The sequence below is a fragment of the Netta rufina genome (genome assembly GCF_964035555.1).
Source record: "Netta rufina genome assembly, chromosome: 7".
NCBI classification, from domain to species: domain Eukaryota; kingdom Metazoa; phylum Chordata; class Aves; order Anseriformes; family Anatidae; genus Netta; species Netta rufina.
The window spans coordinates 17,054,556-17,081,492 of NC_140130.1; the positions used below are offsets into that span (position 1 = coordinate 17,054,556).

General features: G+C 47.0%; 1 protein-coding gene across 5 annotated transcripts in view; it reads left to right on the forward strand.

Annotated features, from left to right (window-relative positions):
• Window positions 1-3,280: 3,280 nt before the first annotated feature.
• LOC311211711 (uncharacterized protein) overlaps window positions 3,281-26,937 on the forward strand; it is a 31,215-nt gene continuing 7,558 nt past the window's right edge. For 3 of the 5 annotated variants that reach the window (XM_084290623.1, XM_084290625.1, XM_084290624.1), the window contains exons 1-6: window positions 3,281-3,803; window positions 13,177-14,030; window positions 20,437-20,598; window positions 23,390-23,576; window positions 24,568-24,722; window positions 25,942-25,968. In XM_084290623.1, coding sequence (XP_084146749.1) covers window positions 3,590-3,803; window positions 13,177-14,030; window positions 20,437-20,598; window positions 23,390-23,576; window positions 24,568-24,722; window positions 25,942-25,968 — 1,599 coding nt within the window. In that variant the 5' untranslated portion in view covers window positions 3,281-3,589. The remainder of the gene's footprint in view (window positions 3,804-13,176; window positions 14,031-20,436; window positions 20,599-23,389; window positions 23,577-24,567; window positions 24,723-25,941; window positions 25,969-26,937) is intronic. The other 2 variants (XM_084290622.1, XM_084290626.1) reach the window with 2 other exon arrangements.

Consider the following 26,937-nt stretch of genomic DNA (forward strand, 5'->3'; position numbering starts at 1 on the left):
CTCCACACTCGGGGACTTCTCTGGGTGGAGAGTTTTCTTATGAGTAAGGAAACCGATGCATCCATTAGAAACCAAGCTGATGCTGACTAAGAGGTTTTTCCTCTTCCTCTTACATCCTCTGCAGCTCGAGAGGGAATTTCCTGCCCAGTTGCGATTTGGAGAACCCATCCCACACACTCAGCACATGGATGGACAGGAAGGAGCCCTGGCACAGGGTCCAGGCCAGTGCTGGCAGCTCACAGCATCCCCACAAGGCGCCTGGCAGCAGCTGAGCAGCCTGCTTGCCTCTCTGGCTGGTTCCATTTTAATGCTAATATGCAAATAACCTATGCTGGAAAATAGAAAAAAAAATTAAAACACAAATCTTATTAAAAAAAAAAAAAAAAGTTATGCTACTAAGATTTGTTAAGTGCAGACAAAAATAACCATGCACAACAGCTAACAATAGCTTTATGGGGCCCGCTAGACTCTGAACACCGTCACACGTTGTGTCAACAAAGGGCACTTCCAGTAGTAATTGTCAGTTGCATACATGCACACACACCCTCTCATAAGAGCACCTAGAGCATTAAAATCTTGCACTCATTTCAAGCCATTTTCACTCCAAGTTTTGCCCTAGCCCAGGGCTGGAGTGCTTGGCCTGTGTGCACTCCAGAGGATGTTCTATTCTTGTTCAAAAGCTGTCACTGGATTCTTTTATTTATTATATTTTGTTGGCCCCAAGCATTTGCTGAATACAAGGAGGTAAACTGAGCTTAGAAACAGCCAGCTTGAGACTATCAACCTGGTTTTCTGACAGCATCAAACTTGTTGTTCACTGCGTATTAGAAACATTTCTCTGGTAATAAGACCCCAGAACTGCAGCACCCAGATCACAAGACATTTCTGGAAATGCTGGATGTAATCCTCAGTAACTCTCAGGTTTGGTCTGAGCTGAAAGCAACTTCAAGGGATGTCTTCTGGAGAAGGGCTGGGTAGGAGAAGCCTCGCAAAGATGAAAAAGCACTCCATATACCTATTAAAAAGGGAAAGTCCCGTGCAATAATTATTGTATGCATTTAGTCCTGCCCAGAGCACTTTGAATTGCAACTGTATAAAGACATCAGCACAGTAATTTTATTTATTTATTTATTTATTTGCTTTTTTTCTTTTTCATCTCCAAACTACTTACTTAAAAAAAATAAGATTCTGGGTAGTATAGAAGTATGCTCAGCAGTGTATAAAACAGTGGAGGTCTATGGCAGGAAGAAAGCAGTGTGCAAACCGAGTCAGGGAAGGTATATCACAGAATCACAGAATTTTTAGGTTGGAAGAGACCTCAAGATCATCGAGTCTAACCTCTGACCTAACGCTAACAGTCCCCACTAAACCATATCCCTAAGCTCTACATCTAAACATCTTTTAAAGACTTCCAGAGATGGTGACTCCACCACTTCCCTGGGCAGCCTGTTCCAGTGTCTAACAACCCTTTTGGTAAAGAAGTTCCTCCTAAGATCCAACCTAAAACTCCCCTGGCGCAACTTAAGCCCATTCCCCCTCGTCCTGCCACCAGGCACGTGGGAGAACAGACCAACCCCCACCTCTCTACAGCCTCCTTTGAGGTACCTGTAGAGAGCAATAAGGTCGTGATATATATGACATGCCCTCAGAGGTGAGAAGGCAATGCTTTGTTGCCACATCCCTCTGTCTGCTACTGAGTTGAGCCTAAGGCACCTGTAATTCTCCTTCTACTCCAACAATTTAATGCACTGACACCATCTCTTCATCCTGGAAAATACGTTATGTGAGTAGGTGCCCAACACCTACCACCATCTGAAAGCTGGCACCATTTGCAACATGAGGCTGAAGAATGGGAAATTTGTTTTAAACTCGGTAAAGCAACAGGCACTTTATCATCTACTGTAGCTATTAAGGCTACCTTAAGCCAGAGTTCAGATCTACCCAAAAGCAATACCCTGTTTTTGTTCCTACAAAACAGTCTCTAACCGAAGAACACCTCACAGCAGGATGAAGAAGAGGCCACCACAAACAGTCCCAGCTCTATCTCTCCTGAAAGCCACCAGGGCCACAGCCTCTCCACCTGTTTCACCCAAACACTCCACATCTGTATGTGGCAGGGGGTTTCAGAGAGGAAAACCCCTGAACCAGGTGGGTTACACATGGACCTCCTTCCCCAAGTGACCTTATGGCCTCTCCTTCTCACCAGCCTTGGATGTGACCCTCTTTTGCTTTACCAAACAAACAGGAGCAGGTGCTGGATGCTCACTGAGAGCCATAAGGACAGGACAAAGGTGTTAGATGAAGCCTGCAAGCACACCGTCCTACCTCAGCAGGGGAGCAGGGTGCAGCACAATGGATCTCTCAGCGTGGGGAGGAGGGACATTCTTCTGCTAGGTGATGGGAGTTTGGGAGCAATAAAATAATAATGCAATACAACACAATCAGCAAGCCTCACTACAGCAAAAGTTGATTCATTTCAGCTGGTATCTGGCCATTTGTTTCAGAGGCATGGGATGAGGAGTGCTGGGAGTGTAGGGAGGGGCGGCTGGACTGGATCTCCCCTGACAGCTCCCTTCCCGCTGCCTTCCTCATGGCACTGGTAGCAGGGCTGGTTCACTGTAGGGCCAGTCCCAGACCGATCCAGCCCTAGGTAGCACCGCCATCTCTGCTGTCTGCATGGGGCCACTGATCCTGTCCACTGACCTGGGCTGGTTTAACCGGCAGGGCAGCACATTTCCTCCTGACAGCACTGGAGTCAGCACAAGTCTGGATGGGAGAGTAATGTAGGGATGGGCACTTAGCAGACAGACCCCATATCGGTTATGGGGCTGTTGCTCATAGGGAGCTTGTAGTGCTCAAATCTAGCTCAGAAGTAATTTGTTGTGTGTGCTAACAGAGCACGAGCAAGGCTGGCTCCTGGCACAGCACTGAGGTGCATGCAGCCATGCCCAGGGCACACCAGAGCCCTGCATGTTTAAAGCTCACTGCACCGGAGTGGCACCATGAACTTGCCCATGGAATCTCGTGTTTGGGGCCGTTCTGCCATGCCCCTCACCCCTCTTTCCCATAGCTTGCAGCCCGAGGTACAATCAAGGCAGTTTTGCATTATGATTGCACAAAACCTGGAATTTAAATGGGAGAGGAGAGAAATGGGAGAGGGACAGAAGAGGAGCCCACTCCACTCTCGCTCCTCCCCACCCAGAGCATTCCAGCCTTTCCTTTCCTGCCACTTGAGAGGGGGGTTGTTTATTGACATTATGCAAGTGCTGAAATATTTTTCCTTTTGCTTCTCTCCCGTCTTCTCTTCCTCCTCCCCCCTCCCTCCTCTGGGGGTTGCAAAGGTAGTTCAAACCCCTCCAGTCATCTCGGCTTATCAGCCGAGGGAGATGCATTCCTCAGGGCTGCTCCCTTTATAAGCCGCTGCTGGCCGCCCGCCCGCCGCTCCGCAGCCCTCGCCGGGAACCCAGCTCCGCTCCCGGCCATGCCCTAGCCCGGACCCCCGACCCCTGGCCCCGGAGGGGGGGGACTCTCCGCACCCCGGCGACGATGCCTCCACCCCCGGCCCCGTCCCGGCGCTGAGGCCGGCGGCATGTTCAGCTGGCACCGGAGCTTCGCGCTGGCAGCGCCCTGGAGGCGAGGTGAGCCCGGCCGCCCCCCGCGGCACACCCCCGGCCCCGCTCCTCCCTCCCGGCCGGGGCCGCCCGGGCGGTGCCCGGCCCGCTGCGGGCAGCACGGCCCTGCCCGCCCCGCCGCCGGCCCGATGCTGCGCTCGCTGCTCTCCGGTTGCCTCTGTCCCCACGCAGGTAAGGCGGCCCCGACGGCTGCTGCCCCCGGCCCCGCAGGGGAGGACCCGGCTCTCCCTTCAGGAGAGACTGCTGTGGCATCTGGGAGCGTAGAGGGGCTCCCGAGAAGCAGGGGCGTCCCAGCTGTGAGAGGGTGAGGGAGGGCAAACTGCTTCGGGAGAGGGGAAGGAAGACGGGATGAGCACCCGCAGGGGCTGCGTGCACCCCGTCTCCTCGGGCATCTCAGGAAGGCGAGGCAGAGCAGCTCTGCCCTCAGCGCTGCATGCCTGCCACCGCTCCGGGCATCAGCTCACACATCCCCATCCAACGGGGATTGCCACGAGGCTGAGCGGTTTTATTCTATTCGCTCCCTCCTCTTCGATGGAGTTGAGGTGACCCGGGCAGAGAAGGCATCTTTGGCCCCACTGTGGACAAGTTGTAACTTTGTGAGTCTGTCAGATGATGTAGTCTCAGCCTTTTTCAGGCACAATAGGTCAAAGCACATTTTATCCCTTAGCCAGTTCTGTAGGCTTTGAGACCAGAATCCTCTTGGCATTCTTGCGTGCCCATCAGCTTGACTTGTACCAGCTGGAAGCAGAGCCCGTGGTTTGTCCCCACTGACATGGCTGCAGTGCATTGGTTTGCTTGGCACAGAGGTGGCTGCGGTTTGCCAGGGTCTCAGCAGACTGTGCTGTGCAACAGCAGGACGGTAAAGATGTTGCAAGGCACAGTGTTGGAGTGATTTTGCTGCCCGGGGTTCTGACTTTCCATCTGCATGCTGAACTTGGACTGCTTCAGGGCAGCCACCTGGGGAGCCACCGCAACTGCTGTGCCAGTGGGCATCTCCCCGGTGCAAAGGGCTGGCTTGAACAGAAAGCTGCTCTAGAGCGGTGCTCTGTGAAAGCACTCCAGCATTGCCACAAGATGCAGAGAGTGTTTGAAGAGATGCCTTTTTACAGAATGGTGGAAACTGAGCTTTTTTTTTTTTCCCCTGGGTGTTACTTGGCCATGAACTTGTTTCCCAGTGGTATAGCACAAACCTCCCAGGAGGGTTGGAAGAAGAAAGAAAGCTTGTTCTTCCACATGGAAGTGTCCTTCATCACCTAGACAGCCCTATTGCCATGGGGTTGCTGGAGGACTTGGTGAGGGGAACAGAATAATCACACAGGGCACAGAGGAATCAAAAGAGATTCAGCTAGAATCTAAGAAAGAAATAAGGAGGGCACTCCCTAATCACCTCATCTGGAAAGGGACATCAAATATTATTTCCATCCCAGTTTGGGCCCCCTCTCTATATGGAAAGAGCCAAGAATTTGCTGTTTCTTGCAAGTTTTGTGGCAGGAACTTTAAAGTTGCAGATAGAAATGCAGCTTAGGAGACAGAATACAAACCAAATAATGTTTTCAGAATGGCAGCTCAATACCAGAGGTATAGGCTGGATCTGGCTCCCATTGTTGGGAAAGCTGCTGGAGCAGAGGGTATGAGGGTGGCAGGACCTCTCCTAACAGAGAATTTGGTCTAATGCAGCTGCAGGGTGCTGCATCACCCCTCTCCTTGTCATCTGGCCCCAGTGAAAGCAACAAAACCAAGAATCCTCACCACTGTTACTGTCACCATAAGATTTGAGACATCACCTTTGGTACTGTTATACCTGCCTACTGCTACCTTGTTTGAGCTGAAGAAGCTTTCCAGGGTTTTACCTAGGGACAGCAATGGCTGCACATGAAGAATGGGTTAATAGCTCCTGCGACCTTTCTGACACCATTCTCGAGTTCCTTTGACTTCAGAAGCATTGGGGTCTTAATGACTTTAGTCTGTAGGGCTATTGAACAATTGTTTATCCAGGCTTATTATAGGCAATAAAACCTGAATTACTACATACCTGTCATCCCTGGGGGGCAAGTTCCATCCCTGCAGAGGGCCTCCTGTCTCCCAGCACGTTTCTGGCCAAATACACCTTTATGATATGAGGTGGCTTGAAAAATCAGACAGGAAGGGAAAGGTCTTCTAATTTAAGCAGTTTTGTCAAGGTGTTTTCATTTTCTACTCAGATTCATTATCAAGCTGCATGCTAGATAACTAGTTACATTGCTGTTATGCTAGGCTGTTTGTGAAATACAGAGGTAGAAATAACTATACGAATTGCATACTATTACTATAGTAATAGTTTAATAATTATAATTGTGTACTATTAATATGTTAAATATACTAATATTAATGCATTAAATATATTAACAATATAAAAAATTAAATATACTAACAAGCATATACTATTACTACACTATCATAACAGTATTCAAATTGTATACTATTACTACTATGTATATAATACTGTAAAGATACTGGCCTGTTTCCTTCTGTAACATTCCCACATGAAGGGACACAGGACATATCAGCAGTTGTCATACCTCTGATGAGGTAAAGGTTAGTTTCTGCAGTGTCCCCAGTCAAGGAGGCCAGAACATTTATGCAAGACGATTTCTGATATTTCATCCTAGAGACAGCTATCTGAATGTGAAGAAGTTCACCAGAAAGGCCTTGTACCTACAAGACTTCCCAGTGTGTTTAGCCCTGTACAGTAGGTTGGAGATCTTTCCTCTGTGTTAGCCTCCAGTACCTGCAGTTAGCCTATTATCTACTCCTAGCAGATCCAGGGGCAAGATAAAAAAAATAATAATAATAAAATAAAAATCTGTTTTGAACCTCCCTCATGAAGGAGGGCACAGGAGTGTCCATGGAGAACAATTCACAGGTCTTTAGCAAGAGCTGTGATCCTCCCTGACGGAGCCTCCCCAGAAAGCCCCACAGGTGCCTGCTGGAGCTGAGCCACCCCCTCCCCAGGAGTAATTATGAGGCAGAGCATGGAGGATTTAGGCAGGGATCCTGTGCACTGGAATTCCCCTTGGCCCGATTTCTCTTCTGGTTTGCGTATTGAGAGAAATAAATTGCAAGGGAAATGCAGTAATGAGTGGGTGATGCTCTTTAGCTGGTGCTCTGCACAAGGTCAGGTGTCAGCCTAAGAATGGTGGCTGCCAGCCTGCACAAGCACCTGATAAACCAGGTGGCCTGTGGGGACCTGCTGGGCCTCAGGACTCTGCCAGAGGTCACTAATTTATCAGACCTGTTGCCCTGTTTCAAAAACTTAACAGGTCACTTGGAATCAATAGGAGCAAGCAGTAAAAATGTCAAGTGGCCTCACTATTTGGAAAAACATTTCCTCTTTAGTTCCCCCAACTATATCCATCAGTAAACAATCCATCTCCAGCTCATTGCTCCTCAAATGCCTGAAAACAGCTATCATTATCTCCTCCTCTTCCAAAACATACATATTAAAGCAATGAACGCCTCTTCAGAGTCCTTGAACCCTGTTATCTTTCTCACAGCATTTATTTTATATGGAATCATCATTACCTGCTGCAGCTCTGGGGTTATCTGTAATGTCTCTGGTCACATTGTATTACCAAACTATCATCCAGAGGAACTTCATACACTTAACTAATAGTGACATTGGAGAGCACCTCAGAACCAAACAACCCAAGAACTTTCTGTTCAAGGAAGGACTGTCCAAGATCTCAGCTTGGTCATAAGCTTTCCTTTACACTTGACATTTCTAACTAATCAAACTGTATTTATGCTCCCAAAAAATTCAAATGCAGCTGAATATAAATACAAATTCTGAGAACCAGGTCTATCACTCACATTCAGCTACCACATGGGAATACATTCCTCTGCAAATACGGGTTTTGCAGTTACACACGTACGCCTTTCCCCCCCCCCCCAAAAAAAAAAAAAAAAAAAAAAATTCAAGCCTTCACTGATTTCCACCCCTGCAGACAGAGGCTGTAACTGGTGAGCTGAGGCCACAACACCTTTCCAGAAGCTCTCCTAGAACTTCCAAGACTCCAGATCACCCTAATTGCTTAGGAAAAGCCCTCGCTCAGAGCAGGCAGCTCAAGACACAGCACTGTGCTCACAGATTAGCTTTGCTTGAAAGACTTGGGAATGCAGACTGAATGCAGAAACTTTGTGCCCAGTAGCACCCCCAGCATCACCAGGACTAGGATCTGGCCTTCAACAGACATCAGGAGGTGGGGAAATTCTCACCCTATGGGAGTTGATGGAAAAACTTCATAGAGCTAGATTTCCTTCTCAGAAGGTCAATCAGGGAGTGGCTGCTGCTTGTTTTTCCCAACAGCCTAAGAGCGATCCAGTTTTTCTAAGTACAGGACTCCCATCCATGCAACAACACAGGACTGTGCGAGCGAAGCCATTGCCCAGCTGCAGAAGTAACAGCTCCCGTGCACCCTGCATCAGGGCCAACTGGTGGGCCAGGGCTCAGAAGGAGGTGACAACCCAGCCCCACCTCCCAGCACATATGGTGGAAGAGTCAGCAGCAAAAAATGCCTATTGTTTCAGAAAGGAAGTGACCCTTTTCTCTTAAATGCTGGGAAATTGAAACCTCATCACTGGTGAGGAAAAAAAAAAATCCCCTCTGCAGTGAAAGGGAAATGCCACCTGAGCTGTGCTGCCAGCAACATTAGAGAACATAGCAGGCAACCGAGCTGGGGGGAGGCTGTAAAGGAAGGAAAATGATGGAATGCGAGGACTGAGAAGAAGAGGCAGCCTTTCATTTCCAGGTCATGAGCGTGACTCCACTTGCTACTCAATGCTGCCTTGTGATTCTTCTCAGGCTGGTACAAAGTGGTTATCTCTTAGTGTGTTACCTGGAGACCCCAGCCCTATCACTGGACAAGACTGAACCTTTAGCATAACTGGAGATAGAGAGGGGTTACTACACAGGCTGTGTTGGTCCTCTGTGCAGTGCCCAAAAAAAAAGAAAAAAAGAGCCTTTTATGTTTTTTTTTTTTTTTTTTTTTTTTTTTTTTTTTTCAGTGCTCAGAGCTGAGCAGACCAGTGGGTCTGACTTTGGTCTTCCTTTGCTGGGCAGCTGTGCACAATTCCTGCTGCTCCAATGACCCAAGTCATTGGTGATGCTCTTTGTTCCTGGTGCTCTGCTCCCTGTGGAACACTACAAGCCTTCCAGACTTGGATCTAGAGAGAGTTGTGTGTCTTGTGGTAGGCAGGAGTGGAAGAGGCTCCCTGAGCACCTCAGGACTGCTCAGCTCACACCTATGCCTAGGACTGCCAGCCTCAAAAACCCTGCCAGCACCGCACACTGTAGAAGGGTTTGTTCTGCACATGAACCTTGCAGTAGCTCTAGGGACAAGCAGAGGGCTTTGATGGCTCTAACGCAGCTGTCACTTGTAGCACAAGTGCAGAGAGAGACAAACAAAGCATGGCTCCAGCTGTGTCAGTGCACAAGTCAGGGTGAATGTTTTGAGAAGACAGACGGACACAGATCAGAAGGGAGGAAAGCAGCAACATATGGTTTACAGCATGGTATGATCAGAAGCATTTGCACCATGCCAGGTTCTCTGGAAGCTTTGTACTACCACTAGCAGCAGTCACCCCACTAACAGCCTGGCCTCTTCCATCATCGGTCCTTCTACTAGCCTGATAATGCTACAATACGAGTCAGTACATCAGAGGCAAAGGCACAAAGTCAAAAGAGAAAAGACTGGACTTTGACTTCAAATATTTTGGAGTACAGGGATATAAACGCAGGCTGCTGTTTACTAGAAGGTTTGGAGCTTTCACAGGAGTTGGGTCTGGGCAGGACTGGGAATGCCTAAGAGTTTCGTCTAGACAGTTGTCTGTGTGTTTTTCTTACATGTAGCTTACTTGGGATAAAGAAATTGCTTGAAAGCATTTTCATGCTTAGACACCCATCCTCCTTCCTTAGGTCAAAGATCTCTGGATTAATGTACTAGGCTGTGCCCTGGCAGCTGCTGGTTATTGTGAAACAGGAAAAATACACTTGGAATTAAACCTCCAAGGAAAAGAAAGCTCTGGGACTTAAACCCCCAAGGAAAGGAAAGAGGATGTGAGAGTAATCATCTCTGAAGGATTTAAGCCTCTCTGCCAGGCTTTGCTAACTGCCAACAGAGAAGTATCCTAGAAAGCAATTTGGAAATGAAGCAAAGCAAAGTTCTAGAGATTTAGCTGGGTACATCAGCTCCTTTTACTCCCTACCAGTTACCTCCAGATATTAGCTGCTGCACTGTTACTGCCTCCCTGCTAGGGGGAAGCAGCCTTATCCTCCAGCTCTGCAAGCGCAGGAAGCCCAGCAACTTGCCCAAGGTTATACATCATCAGTCACTGTCATTTATAGATGTATTACAACCCAGAGAATGCTGTTTATCTCTAGTGCAATTAAAGAGCCATATAATCCCTTGAGAGGGCTACTAAGCAAGTAGCACAAGTTAACCTGAGACAACACTTGGTCTGGGCATGCATTGCCAGAGATGTTGCAGGAAGCTATATTGATTCCTAAACATGCACACACAGCTCCGTTCCCTCCAGCACTGCCTCACCAGCATCCCAGCCAGATGTCTGAATGCTGGATCTTATAGTACCTTACCCCTACCCCAGCAGGGGTGTAGAAAACCAGCCTGAGGAAGGGAAGCAAAACAAAACAAAACATCTTGGCTGATTTCCCAGGGAGCAGCAGTGTCAAAGCTGGCCAGCCTCCAGCACAAGTAAATACGTCTTACCAGCTTTAATGCCACCCTTCAGCTCTCTGAAGTGCTTCACACCTTCTTTCAGAAGCCACCGCACAGCCCCGTAACTCTACCCCCACAGCATGCTCCAGCCAGCGCCAAGCAGGAGGCCACCTGCCCAGCTTTGCTCGGGCCCCTTGGATGTTGTTGGACAAAACACTGGCAGACTAACATCTCAAACTAACTACCACAACTTTGTTAGGACCCCACCTAATGAGCTAATTTATAGCAGCTGATGGTCAGGCCAATTTTTTTTTTTTTTGTAAGTTGCACAGGTGAACTTTAATTGCACCATTCTAGGCTTTGTTGGCACCAGGTTTCAAAGAGCTGAGCATTGTTGTTAGCCTCTTTCAAGATCTGTAGCAGAAACAGTCTGCATCTTGGAAGGCCCATGGCTTACAGTCCATAACCCAGTCAACGAAGAGGAATAAGAGACTATTACTTATGTGAGATGAAGCAAGAACTCCAGTTTCAGGTTGCTGCCTTTATCACAGCTGATCTCTGCAGTAGCATGGATGACCTTGCTGATCATGGGAAAGTATCATTGAATGAATGAGGATCAGGTGCCTAAACATGTTGCAAAATCCTGCTGTCTTTTGCATCCATTCTAAACTTGTGATGGAAGATGATAACATTTTGCATCATCACAAGGGGCTGGGAGGATAAATCAGAAATAAATCAAGCACTGTGGTTACAGGGCCTGTCAGTGACAAGATCAATGGTTTGCAGCCTACAAGAGATAAACAATAAATTGTTGTGAAACTATTTGATATTGCTAATGGTCATGGAATGGGGACAACTTTCTCAGCTCTGGAGCTGGTGGAATTGAGGGGATCTTCTCACGAGGGTCAGGGGGTTCATCTCTTTTTTATTTTTTTTTATCTCCACCAAACTTTGCAGCTCACATTGCAGCTTTGGTATTCATAAGAGATAGGAATTAAAGCATCTGACATCTCCTTCTGTAAGCAGCAAGACCTCACGTTATTACGCTGCTTCCTGATTTCAGACAAAGAAATATTTGTGTAGGCCAGGGTGAAACCGGTTAAGCAAGAAAAAAAAGGGGCAGGTTGAAAGACAGTGAGAGAATCTCCAATCAAACGAGAACATGGCATGATTAATAAGAGAAGGCAATCAGATCCTGTGGGAATAGACTACTACTGCATTCAGTCATTCCTGGTAGGAATGACAGCTGCATGATTTGCTCTTAAAAAGAAAACCATTCCATTGGCAATGTCTTTCTCTTGTCACCCATCCCAACAATGCTCTGGCAGTCTGACAGTCCAGCACTGACTCAAATGTGGCTCTTTGCAGTGGAGAGATGCCTGTGAATGCTGTCAAGGGAGATGAGCATAGGTCTATATTGGATAAACAAGATCTTTTATGAGGGGTTAAAAGCACTACATGCTCATAGAAAGCCCCAAAGAATTCCCATCAGATAGGAGTCTTTGTCACTCCGAACCTTTTTGAAAATCCAGTGTGAAATATTAAATCTGTATTTGCCAAATAGCAGTGAAGGGCATGTTTCAGTGGTGTTCCAAGAAATTCTTAAGATCAAATAGAAGGAATATTTAAATAAAGTAGAAAATGACTCATATAATAGCTAGCTTGGACTTGATGAGTAAAATTCTATCGTCTGCTGACATTGCGGAAAGCAAGCTGGAGGAGGGAAGGCTGGAAAATGGGTTGTTTCAGAAACAGGATTTTTTCTGGGTTCCCATGAAGGAAGGCTGCACAGAGCAGAGCTCCCTTCCACTGGGCTCCAGACTTTTCTACCTGCTTAGGGACAGTTACGCTACCAGGAGTGAGTTTCTAAAGCAGCTGCAGGTTTGATGCTAGGCAAAAAGGAAGGAAGGTAGGAGAGGGGATTGAAAGGAAATGAAGTAGGAAGTAAGATATCCTGAAGTGTGTGCGCATTGTAGCCCTCCGAGGTACCCTGGGTCAGATGGTAATAAGGGCTCAGGATTCTGCTCTGTGAAATGCTAGATCCAGAAAAACAGTGAAAAAACCTGGGGCCAGATATTCAGCTCACATAGGTCAGCCTTTCATCCAGAAGCTGTTCAACACTTCATCCACATCACTGCATAAAATAGTTGTGATGTGAAAATGCGTCATCTTTGCCCACGTGCAAAAACTCATGAACAAAGCTGCTCCCATACCCTTTCTCTTTAAAGGGAAGGTAAGAGTTCATTTAAAGAAATGACTTCATAGATAAAGCCATGCAGGGACTACAAAAGATCTACAATGCCTCATTTACTTTTCCTATCAGTACTTGCTTTTCATCACCTGTATGTGTGCAGAGCACTACTGACCAAACAGTTTGCAAATTACTTGTTGCAATCCGAAATCCACTCAAATCTCCAGAAATACACATTTAGTTTTGCACATTTTTTTCTGCTGCTGCCTCAGAATACATTTAATCAGAAGAAATAGTTTAGCCTTAAATTAATATATTGTGCTTCTCTGTGTCTGCATGCAGGTAATCACTAAAATACATGTGACTTTCTGTACTGTTTCCTACCTACCTACTAAATCAGAACTCTGTGCATTTATGACCCTCCCCCGAAGGACACAGTGTCTGTGAAACAAAACACTTCTGTTACAGCAAAGTCTACAAGAAAGTGTCATATATCTTCAGAAAAACAAACCAGGGCTGCCCCCTTCTACTGCGTTACTATATAGACAGCTTTCAATCTCACATCCCTCAGGCAATGCAGTATAGATTAGACTGAGCTTTGCAGCCCCTTGTGACTTTCTATGTGTTTTCCTTTATGCAGGTAAGAAGAGCCCACCTGCTGAGGACAAAGTAGTGCTAACACACATGAAGATATTGAGCAACGAAGGAATTCAGAACCCAGCGCTAACACCAGAGACCACTACTGATGTAGCCTGCACTGAAGAGCCCCATCTCCCTGGTGCCAGCCTCCCCCAGGACTGCCAGGGAAGTCCCAATGCTGTGGCCCCGGAGGCAGAACCAGACTGTGCAGATGCCCCGGCAGGCACAGACTATGTAGCCACACTGCCTGACCTCAGCACCTTCGAGTCCAAGTGCCAGCTTCACAGATTCTCCAAATTTGAGTCTGAGGACTCAGGGGTCGAATTGCCAAGTGGGGCTAATTCTCCATCGACGCCAACAGGTTCAGAGAAGAGCTTTGTGCTTCACAACAGAGACTCATTTTGCGACTCGGGCGTGCTTAGCACCTCTTCGTCTCCAGAAATTGACCATCTGATAATGAGAACATGTAAAGAACGTGCCAGAAAAGTCAGTCACCAAGGTCCAGAGAGTGAAAAGCAAGCTGAGTACTACAGCCAGGAGTCTGATGCTGTGCAGGTTCCCACAGCTCCCCTTGACAACTTCAGTGTCCCTCAGGAAGGAGAAAATCCTGGTGAACATTTTGACCAGAGTGAAAGGCAATCTCTGGAAAAGGAACCTGCACCAGAGATGGACCTACCCAGGGAAAGCACTCTTCCCACCCCAGATCCTGTAGAAGAGCCAAAGACAATTGCTGACAATTACCCAGAGAGCTTTGGCAGCATGCAAGACCTTCAGATCCCTGGGCATCCGCTGAAGAAGTACCCCACAAGTGACAGCCTGGATGAATACATGGATGAATGCTGTCGACTGAGTGAGGTAAGGAAGGCACCGGAACTGAATCTTGTAGCTAGGCCTGTCCAAATACCTCCATCAGGGTGCTGTTATCTGTCTCAGGTCAGGACACGTCTGAGTTAGAAAATCTCCCCTGAAACTGTTGTGAGCTGCAAATCATGGCAGTTGATGTTTAAGGTCTCTTTTCATAGCAGGGAAATTCTGAAGTGATTCCCATGTAGTCTCTAGGTAAGAATGACTAACAGTTCAGGAGGGTCTGAAGTTTTCAAAAAGCTTTAGATTAAAGCATGTGCTTGCGTCTGTGCTTCAAGTGAAAACTGTAAGGTAAGTCACCTTCCAGAGCCACACCAGCTCTGATACATGGGGTGGGAGCAGAACACAGTTTCAAGGTCAGGTTATTCCTGTTCCTGGGAAAAGCTGAATGGGCGCTCTGGGGCTCTGAAGTTTGGGAATAATTCATCTAAAGCGTAGTTAATTTCTGTCCAGGTCTGAAGCTGTCTCAAGAGCCAGCCCTTGAATATTGAGTGGACAGGGATTTAATGTATAAATTCAAATCTTTGCTGGGGTAGAGCTGGAGCTCCCGCTTTGCTTTGCTAGAACAGCTGTGATGGAAACTCTTGTGTTCAGAGACTGACCTAACTGCAAAGACAAAATATTTCCAGCAGCTTGTCCTACTCCAGACTAGCTCTTTCCCCGTTAACCGGGTACACTGTGCAACACACAGGAGAATAAAATGCCCTCTGTGCCCCCTCTCCCACACTGAATGCTGGCAAGTGCTCAGGCCAGAGCTGTGCCCAGAGCCCCACACAGGCACGCTGACAGATCGCAGGCCCGCAGGCCTGCTGCTGCAGGGGTTCCAGAAGCCAGTGACAGAAAGATCTCACTGGGGGGTTAATGCCTGACTGAGAGCCAGACCAAAGTCCCCACGGGCAGAGGGAAAGGAGAGGACAGGCTAGGTGCAGAGGGACACACGAAACGGTGCATAATGGTGACTTTTCCAGACAGATACAGCACGCTGCTTTTCTCTCTGCTGCTCGTTTTCCTTCTGCATCAGAGCAGTGGGGTGTACCACTCACATTTTCTTTTTTCACTTCAAGAGGGAAGAAAGAGGTCAGAAAGATGTGATGTACTGAAGTCTTGGATCCTAAATACGTGTTTAAGCATTCTAGCTGCCTCCTATTTTAGAGGGCATTAGGTGCTTGGATGCCTTAAAGAAAGCCATTCTGCCAATATTTCCTGTGTTTTGGGGAACTGCAATTTCTGATGGCTCGACCTGAAGGATGACACAGGGAGCAGTTGCCAGAAAGTGCCACCCCAAGCCCCCCGAGAGGCAGGACGTGTTAGAGGCACTGCGGAGGGAGCCGCTCCGTGTCTCACATCAGGCCTGGGGATGCAGCCTGGAGGATCAGAATTTGGGGCCATGTTTCCGTGGCATGCCCAGCCATCGCTTCTCATCCAGGGTAACAGCGATGGATTGGAAGGCAGAGAGAGCCAAGTGAGAGGTGCTGCTGTGCACATGATGAGTGTATTCCACCATGACCTCTGCCCAGGCCCTGAACCACGAGGTGATGGCCATCCTCTCCAGCAGGCTAAACCCTCCCAAGCAGTGAGGAAGGTCAGAGATGGCACTGTAGGCCAGGCCTGTCTCCCTTAACACTAAGTGTCTGGGCAGCACAAGCATGCACAATCAAACTGAGAACCCTCTTCTTCCCCAGAGCTGTCTCACTTTTTGGGGGAGGTGGGAGGAAGAGACTTTGCGTGGTTCCCAGACAGCAACCTGGCCTTCTGACAGAGGGTTCAGAAAAGATTGGAGCAGGAGACTTTGAACACAAGGAGACTTTTTATGAAGTTACCCAAATTCTCTGTTGCTCTCTGGAGGGCTTGCAGCTAACTTGATCTCATCCAACAGCTCTGGCTGCCCATGAAATTCCTTTAAATCCCATGCGAAATGGAGACTCAGTTTCCCAAAGCAGAGCATTTAAATAAACAATAGAATAAATTAGAAAGAGGCTGAAGAGGAAATGAAGGCTTGGTGGCTTATCTCCCCTCCTTTTTAATATCCTCACTGGCTGAGCGCTAAAGCTCTGTGCCCCAGAGCACTTTTCTGTGTTTGTTTTCTGAGCTGTATAAATACAGCTGTGACCTGGACACCAGGGAAGCTTGCCCCTCTTCACAGAGCCCCTCCAGGCTGCTGTATCTCAGGAGGAGCACTCTGCGAACTGCTGGGATGACAGGCAATGCCCAGGGCTGCTGCTGCTGTGGTTTGTGCCTCAGACCACAGGGACAGCAACAGAGCTTTGTGCCCTCTCTAAACCTGCACAAAGTTTTCCTGTCCTTGCTGTCATGCAATTGTTCTGTTGATCATGCAACAGAGGCAGGGTGAGACCCAGGTGGCCCTCTATCCATGTACCTTGGTTTGCCCCAGCTGAGGCTCTGCTCCAGGCTGACACAGCGGTTTTCACATGTTCCTGTCACCTGTCCAAGATGCAACATGGTTGTTAGGAGCCAACCTTTTCTGTGTGTCCCTGAGACCCCGCCAGTCAATGGAAATGCAGTCAGTGTTGTCTAAAAGACAGCAGGCTAGTACAAGGTATTCCCACTCTGCTTGGCAAACAGCATGCCCCTTCAAATTAATTCCCAGTGCATTAAATTTGTACTGATATAAACCAGTGCAAGCACTCTTATCTGTCTATTTAATGCCAGGTGAAAGTATTATTTAATTATAGGTGAATTATTAAGTCCCAAGCACCAGGAGTGCAGATGAGTTTCCCCGACCCCACTGGCTGTGGCAATGGCACTGAGTTTACCGGCATGCTGCTGCCCAGCAAGGAGGCAGTGCTGGATGAGGATGGCCCCCAACATCCTCCAGCCTCCCTCACTGCTGAGGCTGCTTCTGAGAGAAGGGGAGGGAAAATGCTGAAAGAGAGAGGCTGGAAAAGACCAAACGTTTTGGTGGTTTAGATTCATTTGGTGAATGGGTTTGGCTTAAAATATACATCACACCATTTCAGTCTGGCATTTCTTAAACAAATCTTTCTGATCTTTTATTTTGTACTGTCATTATTTTGAAATGTGTCTACATTTAAAAAGATGAAAGAGAGTGGAAGCTGTTAAACAACAAATGAAAGAACTTTGAAGCCTAAATAAAAGCATTTCCTTTTAAGCCAAATGAAATGTTTTGGGTCAGTTTGAAGACGCATAGCTTTTGATGCTTTTGCTTTGCAAACACTTCCTTGCATTTCATAAGGTTTACATTTAAAGTCAGCCCAGACCCCTAGAAGAAGAGACAGGGTTGGAGCACTGTCGTCACTAAGTGGGAAAAAAAAAAAAAAAAAGGCTATTAATCACATAGCATTAATTATCCTTGTCCAAAGAAGTCAAAATACTTCTCTGGAGAGCGGTATGGTTCAGGGGAAGGATACAGCAAGCTGTGACGCTCTGCCCTGTGCGTGCCATACGGAGGAAACCAGAAGCTATCAGCCAGCATGACCACTCCTGGACATCAGGGTGGAGCAGTCAGAAATATACAGCACGATCCCTCTCTTTCCTGTTATTCACAAGCCTCGTGGTGCTGTCAGCTCCCACTGACAAATGTTTCCCGCTCAGCCTATGGCGTCACTGATCAGTCACCCCAAGCCCAAAATGTGCAGTGTGCGATTACATTCCTCAGCTGTTGGCATGTTCACTGCATGCCATCCTCGCTGGCCATGCCAATATGGTGTGGGAGAGCAGGTAGGGATTTCTGGGAGAATGAAGCACTGAGGGAAAGCAACGAACATCCAGGAACCTAAGTCACTGCAAGGAATATTGACGAGCTCTCATCTGAATGAAGTTCCCACCACTAGCTCCAGCTGTTGCTGCCAGGTCCAGCGCAGAGCTGTTTACCATCAAGCCTAACTGATGAAACGCATCAAAGCAACAGATCAGGACTGAGATCTGGCAGGACAGAGTGCCGAGTAGATGATCAGTAACAAAGATTTTTATTATATCTCAGTTGGGCATGGGACTGGTAAACATCTGTCTTTCCTGCAGCTCCCACTGAACTTCATACCTCTGTAGTGACCAGGTACAGCAGCAAGACAGAGGGACTCTGGTGACTTCAGAAGTGTGATTTTATACCAGTTAAAATATTGGCTCTAGATAAGATCTAAACTTGCCACTGCATATGTTGACTCTGTATTTTTAGACTTCCTATGAAATATGTGAGCTAGCAGAGCTGTGAGGATTTATTGCTAACTGAGCAGGGCTCTGTGTGCTAAAAACCTGTCCCCAAAACTTAGGTGAGTATTCACAAGGGCAGAGATCTTCAGTATCTTCAGTTCCCTTAACTCCATAGGGTCAAATCCTTAGTAGGAGCAGCACAGTATGGCTGAGGGCCTTGCCATCCTTTTCTTTCAGCTGAGGTCTGGTTCTCACTGATGTACCTGAAAGCAAAAGCTGGCACCTATTTATACATTATGCTGTTGCTTTCCTATTGCAGCTTTAACCATCTGATTTTTAAGTTGTGCCTACCTCATCCTCTGCATCTTCACCTTCAAAAAAGTAGGTGAGATGATTTTCCTTCTCAATAGGTTTCATGTACCCCAAAATGGGTACATGGCTTTTGTTCCAATACTACTTAACAATCTCCATATGGGGAATGGGAAAAATGTCATCCCCATTAAGTGAATGTTTTGGGAAGCTTGTTTTGGGAGGACAGAGACAGAAAGGGACTCCTCCTGGAAAATGTTTGCTGTTTTCCTGTGGTAGCTCCCCCAACTTCAAGCATAAAACTCTGATAGTTGCTGAGAGGAAAATATTCAGACCGGTAAGTGACAGAGCAGGTTCTGTGCTGCACATGGTACGTCCAGAAGATAGGGATGTGTAGGTGTTTCCAGTCTACAGAACAAAAGGGTCCAGGAAGAGTCCCTGGAGAGGCCTTCTCTGAGGGCAACCCCCTCATTTTGGGGGCATCCCACCAAATGACACAAATTTTCTGTGTTGAATGCCTGCCATGTCTGAGCAATCCCGATGCTAACAGGCATTGTGGCAGGGCAAGCAAGGTGAAGCATCTCTTTAAAAGCTTTTATCCTTGCATGCTGACCACAGAGATGGCTGGCCCTACAGGGATCGGCAAGCACTGCTGGCTCTGCCTGGTTGGCCTTCTGCTCATTTGCACTTGCTGGGATCACTGCAACAAAAAGCAAATTAATTCCCTATTAAATAGCCCAAACTTCCTGCCCTGAGCATCCTGTGAAGGAGGGCTGTGAAATGGGGAAATGGGGTTCTCTGGCAGAAGGGGAACAGTTAAATGTGCAGAAAGAGGGTACAGTGTGTCAGAAAGCCTACATTTTCAAGGGGAATGAGGAACTTCTGACTACCCGTTTTGGGGCAGCTTAGAAAAGCCAAATTTTCAGAAGCTGACACGTACTTTCTGAAAAACCTGCTCCTGAAGCTGTGCACGCCAGAGCCACTAACTGCTTTCAGATACTTGAGTAACAGCACAGTGGAGTCCAGCTCTTCCCAGTGGGTGCCAGGTGGGCTCTGTTCCCCCTGCAAGCCCTAGGATGGATCCTTTCCTGCAGCACTGTACACCAAGGGCTCCGTTCTGTGGCTGTGACCTCTGTCCTGCCGCCGCTCCTACAGGCACTGCCCAAGGAGCACTGAAGTCATGAATGTGAGGGGCTGACCGGCTCGGAGTTACTGTAGCTTTTCATATGATTTCATGTGACCTCTGTCCCAGCTTCAGACACAAAAGCATCTGGACATAATAATGCCTATTTATAAACAACATTGTATCATCATTTGTTTAAAGAGAAGTAAATCCTAATGCTGATTATTTTTGAACACACCATGAGCTTTCTGACATAATGAAAAGACAGGAAGAGTCCCAAGGCTGGCATTTCCCCAAAAATGTAGATTGTTGTGGGAAAGGAGACAGAGTAGGCTTCCTGCTTTTGTAGAGGGAACTTATTTTTTGAAGTAAGATAAACTTAGAGTACTGCTTTTGTAAAGACCGAGGCTTATTTTACTTACCGATATCACACGCACACCAGCAAGCAGAGCCAAGGTGGAAGCGAGACGCTGTCCGTATTTGCTAGCAGCAAATAGCTGTCCATATTTTCCCTGCCTGTGCACGGGCCCATCCATACATGCCATGCAGTAGGGTCTCACCTGTTTGTAGGGGTTCTGTCACATGGAAAAAAAAATAAAAACCTGGGAGGCTCTCACAAGGTTTCCCTCAGTGTCAGCCTGTGATCAGTCCCTCTGACAGAGCTTCTTGTGGGCTAATTTAGAGAAGAGCCATGAGCTAGCAATGTACAGCTCAGTATGATCACAACCAAAGCTCCTTGCAGGCCTGAGAGTCTTTACCCCAGCCCACACAAACACAAGGAGCTGGTAAGGACTGCCCTGCCTCTGCACCCTAGCCCAAGCTGTATTGTCATTGCAGGTGAACCAAGGGAACAGCAAGGCCCTGGGATCAGGCCTGGGATACCTGGAACACATCTGCCAACTGATAGAGAAGATTGGGCAGCTGCAGGAGCACAACCTGCGGCTCCAGAAGCAGGTCTGCAGCTTGCAGAAAGAGCAGAAGATGAGCCAGCTAAAAGAGGTAAGCAGACACCAGAGAATCTTTCATTAAATGATATAACTCAAGGCCCACATGCAAAGTTTCAAGTCCATCTAAGAGATGATGCTAACTTACTTGACCCCATACCCACCTGGGCTGGGTGTTCTGGTCTTCAGGGAACCTCTGCCCACCATGCTCAGCTTCCCTTAGGTCGGCCTTCTTGTTCCTTTTTGCTCTCAGATGTCCTAGTTGCCATTTGCTTGCCTCTGGTGAGTTACAGAGTCCCCTCACCTCAGGCGATAGACAGCTCAGTTGGTAGCTTTTGCTTCTCTGCAGTTGAAAACTTCTCAAGAAGGCACCTCCTTCTGTCAGTGCTATCAAAACAAAATATTTCCATGGACCTCCCTAGCAATTGCATTTTGAATTAAAAGCTCTTTTCCTTCTGATTTCAAGCTGTCAAAATCCCAGAATTTTCCACAAAATTGATACAATAGGAAGTAGTGGTGGTACCACTGCCCAACCCTGATGCTCCTTTTCCCTCCCTGGTCTTCTGAGCTGCTAAATGAAAATCTCTGACATGAACATCTCCGTGTTCCATTTGTCTTTTTTTTATTTTTTTTTTAAGAGAGACAGAGCTAGCTGTGGACTTTGATTGAAATATTCAAATCATTTCATCTTCTTCCTAAACAGCATTTTTTTTTTAGTCCCTGCATACTCTGTTCAGTTCCACCCCACCTTTTATTCTTGGGTCCTTTTCTTTGGCCACTACACCAGGTTACCAGCTTTTTGCCACCCCCCACTTTTTCTCTTTGTATTTATTGTATCACCCCCAAAGGAACAGAAGGGGTTTGTCACACTCAGTTATCTCATCCCCACCATGCTGTGGTGACTCTTTCATTCTGCTGACAGCATCATTCCTCCCCTGGTGCTGCTCTCCCACCTGCTGAGGCTGGATCTGCAGTAGGTGACCGACTCCTCAGAGTCAAAGCCAAGTCATGAGTCAGGTTGCAGAACAGCATAGCCTGTCATTTCCATGTACCCATCTCTGATTCTCAGAGGAATGCAGCCTCCTACATAGAGCCTGGGAATTGTTAGCACATTTCCTGAAGCTCTACAACTGAGTCATTGCTCAAAGTAACTCTTCCGAGCTGAAAATTCAGGGTCAAATCCTCATCTGGTGTAAAGGCCTCCTCCTCCCCAGCTCCCACTGAAATGAAAGTCACTGTTCTTTCACATAAATATTTGAAACTGATCTTTTCAGTATTTTCCAAGGTCTCTCACCACAGCCTTCTCAACTGCACAAATCCCATGATACTCAGCAGGGAATTGGACCCCTGACTATAACACTCAGCACTTGCTCTACAAAATGATGCTCTCATTTTGCTGATGCTCTCTCTTGGATATCCTTGTAATGCCTGTGTGCCTGCTTCTCCTATATCCAAGTAGCTCTCAATCGTTTTCTTTCCAGTCCCATAGCACCTCTGTGTAAAAGAGAACCACTACTACTCTCATTTGCCATGGGACACAGTGGTTGCTGTCCACATCACAATCTGGGGGGCATTCTCAGGTTACTTTCCAAACCACATTCACTCCATGCAGAGTGAGAGCATAGAAAGGTTTCCATGCCCAGGAAAGACACAAATCCCAGCACAGAAATGGGTTACTGGGGTAATAAGAGCTGGTTTGGGGGATGGACAGAAACTGATGATATTTCCAGAAACACTCAGACAATGCAGGTTCCTAAAGTTGATAGAGCTATACTGGTTTATTCTATAAAGCACCAGGCAGTCTATAACACCGAAAGCTTATAGCAGTCCATAGCTTGCAGGACTAGCCTTCATCAGGTAGGATGACTGAAAACTTCAAACATTTGAGTAACCTTTTGTCATAACTCTCCTAAGCATGTCTTGCCCAGAGAAGTAGTTAATCTTTTGCAAAATTCTGTGCAGAACACAGCTTTTAACAGCTGTTAAAAGCTGTGTTCTGCACAGGATTAAAAAAAAAAAAAAAAAGCATTGATCCTGGGATGCACAGGGAACACATACTCCACATCCTTTGCTTCAAAAGGAAGTCCTCAATGCCATAGGCCAAAAGCAACACATTTAATCAGATTTTCAAAGCACCTGTCAAAGGCATAGGTACTGCAAAGTGCCATGCTGCTGTGGCAACTTATCCAAATGACATATTACATTAAATCTGTCAATCACTTGTGGGTCTAAACTGGTGTTGGCTTGTCCAAGTTCCAACACAGTTTGATTCTCTTTCCACTTTGACTGTACAAAACTGTTCTTTGCTTCCTGCCCTCCTAAGCTCTTGCACAACATGATCATGCAAAGCTGAAAATCTCCCCTTTCCACCACATCAGCTACAGAAGTACCCCAGCTAAAGTACCACATACAGTGAATGTTTGATAACACATAAGCAAACTATGACCTCCCATCAATAAAAATACAAGATACTGTTGTCTGTGCATGTTCCAAATCAAATAACATTATCATAAAATGTGAGTCACTGTTATAATGGATCTGTTTATTTACACAATTGCCTCAGCTGAGCAGCTATGTGTTTAGAAACTTGTCTTCAGCTTTTTCTGGGAAACAAACCCAAAAGATGCCGAGTACCAGGCAATTCAAGGCAAACACCAATGAACCCATGAAAACTCTTGCATTACCGCCTCCAGGCTGCTCAGTTTTTTAGGGAGTAAAATTGTTTGTCTGGGTCTTGGGACAAGGCTGAGCTGGGATGCTTGCAATTCGTCTGAGCCATTGCATTGTCCATTACCTTGAGCTGCTGCAGCCTGAAAGTCTGCATGCTTTCTTCTTGTCTGGTGTAGGAGTACCTCATGCAGCATTGCTCCTGCGGAGCTGCCAGCGTGTTCCTCAACTCGTACCAAGACATGAAGACATTTTTCGCAGGGAGAAGCAGACCTCACAGCCTCTTGGTTCAGACGGGAAACCCTTCTGATCTTTCCATCATCCCAGAAATAGGAGCCAACACCGAAAAGCTGAGCAGCTGCAGCGGTGAGTTCGACTGCCTCTAACCTGCCCTCCTGCTTGTCACCAGCTGGTGAGATAAGCTGACCAGCAGCTTCCTTTTCCCTACGACAGACAGATGGGAATAGAGCAAAGTGTCAGCTTCCCAGCTAAGGCTTAGTTCCACTAAGAGGTGCTTTTTAAAATACTTTGTCTACATCTAGGATTGCTCCTTCACGTGTGAAGCAGGACTTCTTGCCCACTGTAGCTGTGGCTACAGATATTGGGACAAATACGTTATCAAATGTCACTCTCTTTTGGAAACTTGGCATACCTGCCTGAATCCATTAGTGTAAGTCCTCCATGTGGCTGTAAAATCCTCCCAGCTGGGATGTGATTTTATCCAAGGTGGAAAGCCTTACACCTGTTATTAGTCTCCTACCCTCTCAAGCAGGCACAGAACACGCTCCTGGAGGATGACTTACTCTATAGACCATGTGGAAATAAGCCCCAGCTGCAAGGCTTGGATCCAGAGACCAACTTTTCCAGAAAGCTGAGAAAAAGTAGGCTAAGACTACTGGCAATAAAACCAGTTGGAAAGTCTGTATCCAACATTAGATGTGAGTTAGCCCGCTAAATGAGGCTGATTAGTTCATTTCAAACCCTGGACTTAAGCCTGCCTTCATAACTGGTGAAACACCACATCAACACCTCCTAACGGGATTGAGTCGCTGTAAATGTCCTTTGGGATCTCTAGTGCTGAGCACTTCTTTCAGGGAAGAAACTCTTCCCTAACAGTTTCAGAGCAGGCCCAGAAGGAAAATAAGACCTTGAGGAAGCCATTAGAAAGTTTGCCCTGGCCAGACACTTGCTTGAATCATTTCCCTTCTTTGCACTAAAGCATGTCATGAAGACACAAAAGGTTTCATCCCATCAGGAAGTCCTAAGGGGTTTCATCCAGTTTTGTCTGCACTGTCCAGAGGCTGTCCTAGCAGGACACTGCTGAGAAACATGAGCAAGTCCTTGTGTTTCATTGCAGGAAGTGAGAGATACCCAGAATCAGGAAACAGCCAGCCAATGTCGGGGCTCAGGAAGCTGTCAAACAATAGGAACAACAAGGAGAATGAGTTCACAGAAGCTGGTAGCATGGCTGAGGGGCAGGCTTTTCCGTCAAAGGACCCTGCAGCCCGAAAGGTGAGTGATAAGCTTGGAGCCAGGCTCCGAGTGGGGTCGGTGGGGGAAGCAGGGAGAAGTTCTGCTCACACAAGTGCAGAGCAAGGTACCAGGAGAACAAGCCAACGTTGCCTGCTCCCAACCAGAGCTGGGGCTGCGTGGGCTGGGGTGCTCTGTATGTATCTGATCTAATAATGATGAAGGATATGCTGATGGGGCAAGAAAGGCACAGAACAGGTACCTGGTGCAGGGGAAAGAAGCACTGCAGGCAGCAACATGGGCTTTAGCCCTCACTAACTCCAGGTACTTTGGTGCATGAAGTCAGTTGTAAGAGCCTTCACTACTGCTGCTAACAAGGATAAACCAAGCACACATTCATTACCATATAAAAAATTCTGTGTCAGTCCATAGCTGGCAACACTTACCGCCAGACTGGCTGCATATCAGTGTAATTAACAGCAGCCTCCAAAGCTTGTTTCAGGGAAACCCTATCGCTGAATTCCAAGGAAGCCAGGACGAATGTTTTTCCTCTCCCTCTCTTTCCCATTGTTTGTGGCTGCCTCAGCACTTTGCTGTTCCAGTGGGGATCAGAAGTGCTAAAATGCCAGGGCAGAATCCCTAATCAGAGTATTCCCAGCTCTACAGGAAAAAGGAAGGAGTAGGTCTCTCACGGGAAAGACTTTCTCATGAAGTTTCCACCCAAAGTTGCAAATGGGTTGTGAACATTTGGATGGTCTTCAGGAACCCAGTCAAAGATGAATCCTGAAAGGTGCTCAGTGCTTGTGTCTAGCGAAGCTCTGGGTTTTAGCATTATTTCATGCATCACAGTCCCATGATGGCTTCACAAGACTCCAGAATCAAGATCCACACTCCGTAAGCTGAATCTTAGCACTGTCTTCTTACACCACACCTTGGTATTGTTGCTCCTGCATTTTGTACTCTCAGCATGGAGTGCCCCCTTTCCTTCTACAGCTGCAGCACTGTATGGGGGTCCTGCCACGCCAATCAAGGTGCTATATACATGAACTGACAGTCTAAATACAAAAGAGAGGCAAAAGGTAAAGGAAAGAAGAGATTGTCATGCACATGTGAGGGTCAGAACCACAAAGGGATAGAGGACTTGAATAAGGCCATGGGTGAAGCCTAGGGCAGAGATGAGAACAGAGCCCAGCCTGTTCCGAGCACTGTGAGGTGGTCTCACTGCCATGTTATTTACCAGTTTATTTCCCTTTGTTTTTAGGGTCTGGACACCAGCAAGAACTGCTTGGTATGTAATACCTTTCTGTAATGTATTTCACTTGTATCTGCTTTGTCATGGAGAAAGCCTCTGAAGCACACAGCATTTCACAAAAACAAAAGAGCTTCACTGACCCCAGAAAGTTTACTATCAAAGTAACAGACCGCATGTGTCCTTAGTATGACTTACTGCACTTGGTCTGTTGTTCTCCCACTCCCACTGTAGGAACCAGCTAGCTAGCCTTCAGGAACAGGCAACTGCTTAGGCTTCCTCTGATGTTAGCAGTGCTGGCTCGTCTGGGACACCAGCACAGCAAGTGAACTGCTGAGGCCTTCAAAGCTTGCATTAATCCTAGTAACAAACACAAAGATTTGATATTTCCATGAGTAAACAGTCCCACTTACTGGCAATTAACTCAATAGCACAAAAACCAGTGGTGAAGTTTTCAGCTGAGCCACTGACCTCATCTGAAGCTTTGACCTGAAAACTTAGCAGAGCCTCAGGAATTACTGCAATAGCTGCCAAGCTGTGCTCTGAGGTGCCCACAACTCACGGAGGAATGGCTCTGCTGCTGGCATAGTAGGAAGGCATCTCGAGACAGGGCAAGACAATGCACCAAACGTGACAATGCCACTGAGAACTTCACTGAAATGGGCACTGACATCGTTTCTGCTCATCACGTTAGCCCTAGGACATGATCTTTTTCACTCTGTTCCCAGGGTTTTCAACCATTATTTTAGGAAATTTAAAACAATATAGAAAAAAGAAATTGAAAAAATTTAATACGTGGTTACTTCTGAGTTCATGAGTCTAAATGAGTTCAGTCCTAAGAGAGCAAACATTAGGGAGAGCCTCATGAGAATCCCTGACCTCCTGATAATCACTATTAGCATTTCAAATGTAAGTGCCCTATAGCTGTGGCTTGCAGACGTGACACAGAAACAAAGGCCTGATCTCTTCTAATTCATGGTCCGCAAAAAAAAGTTGACACCTTTAAAA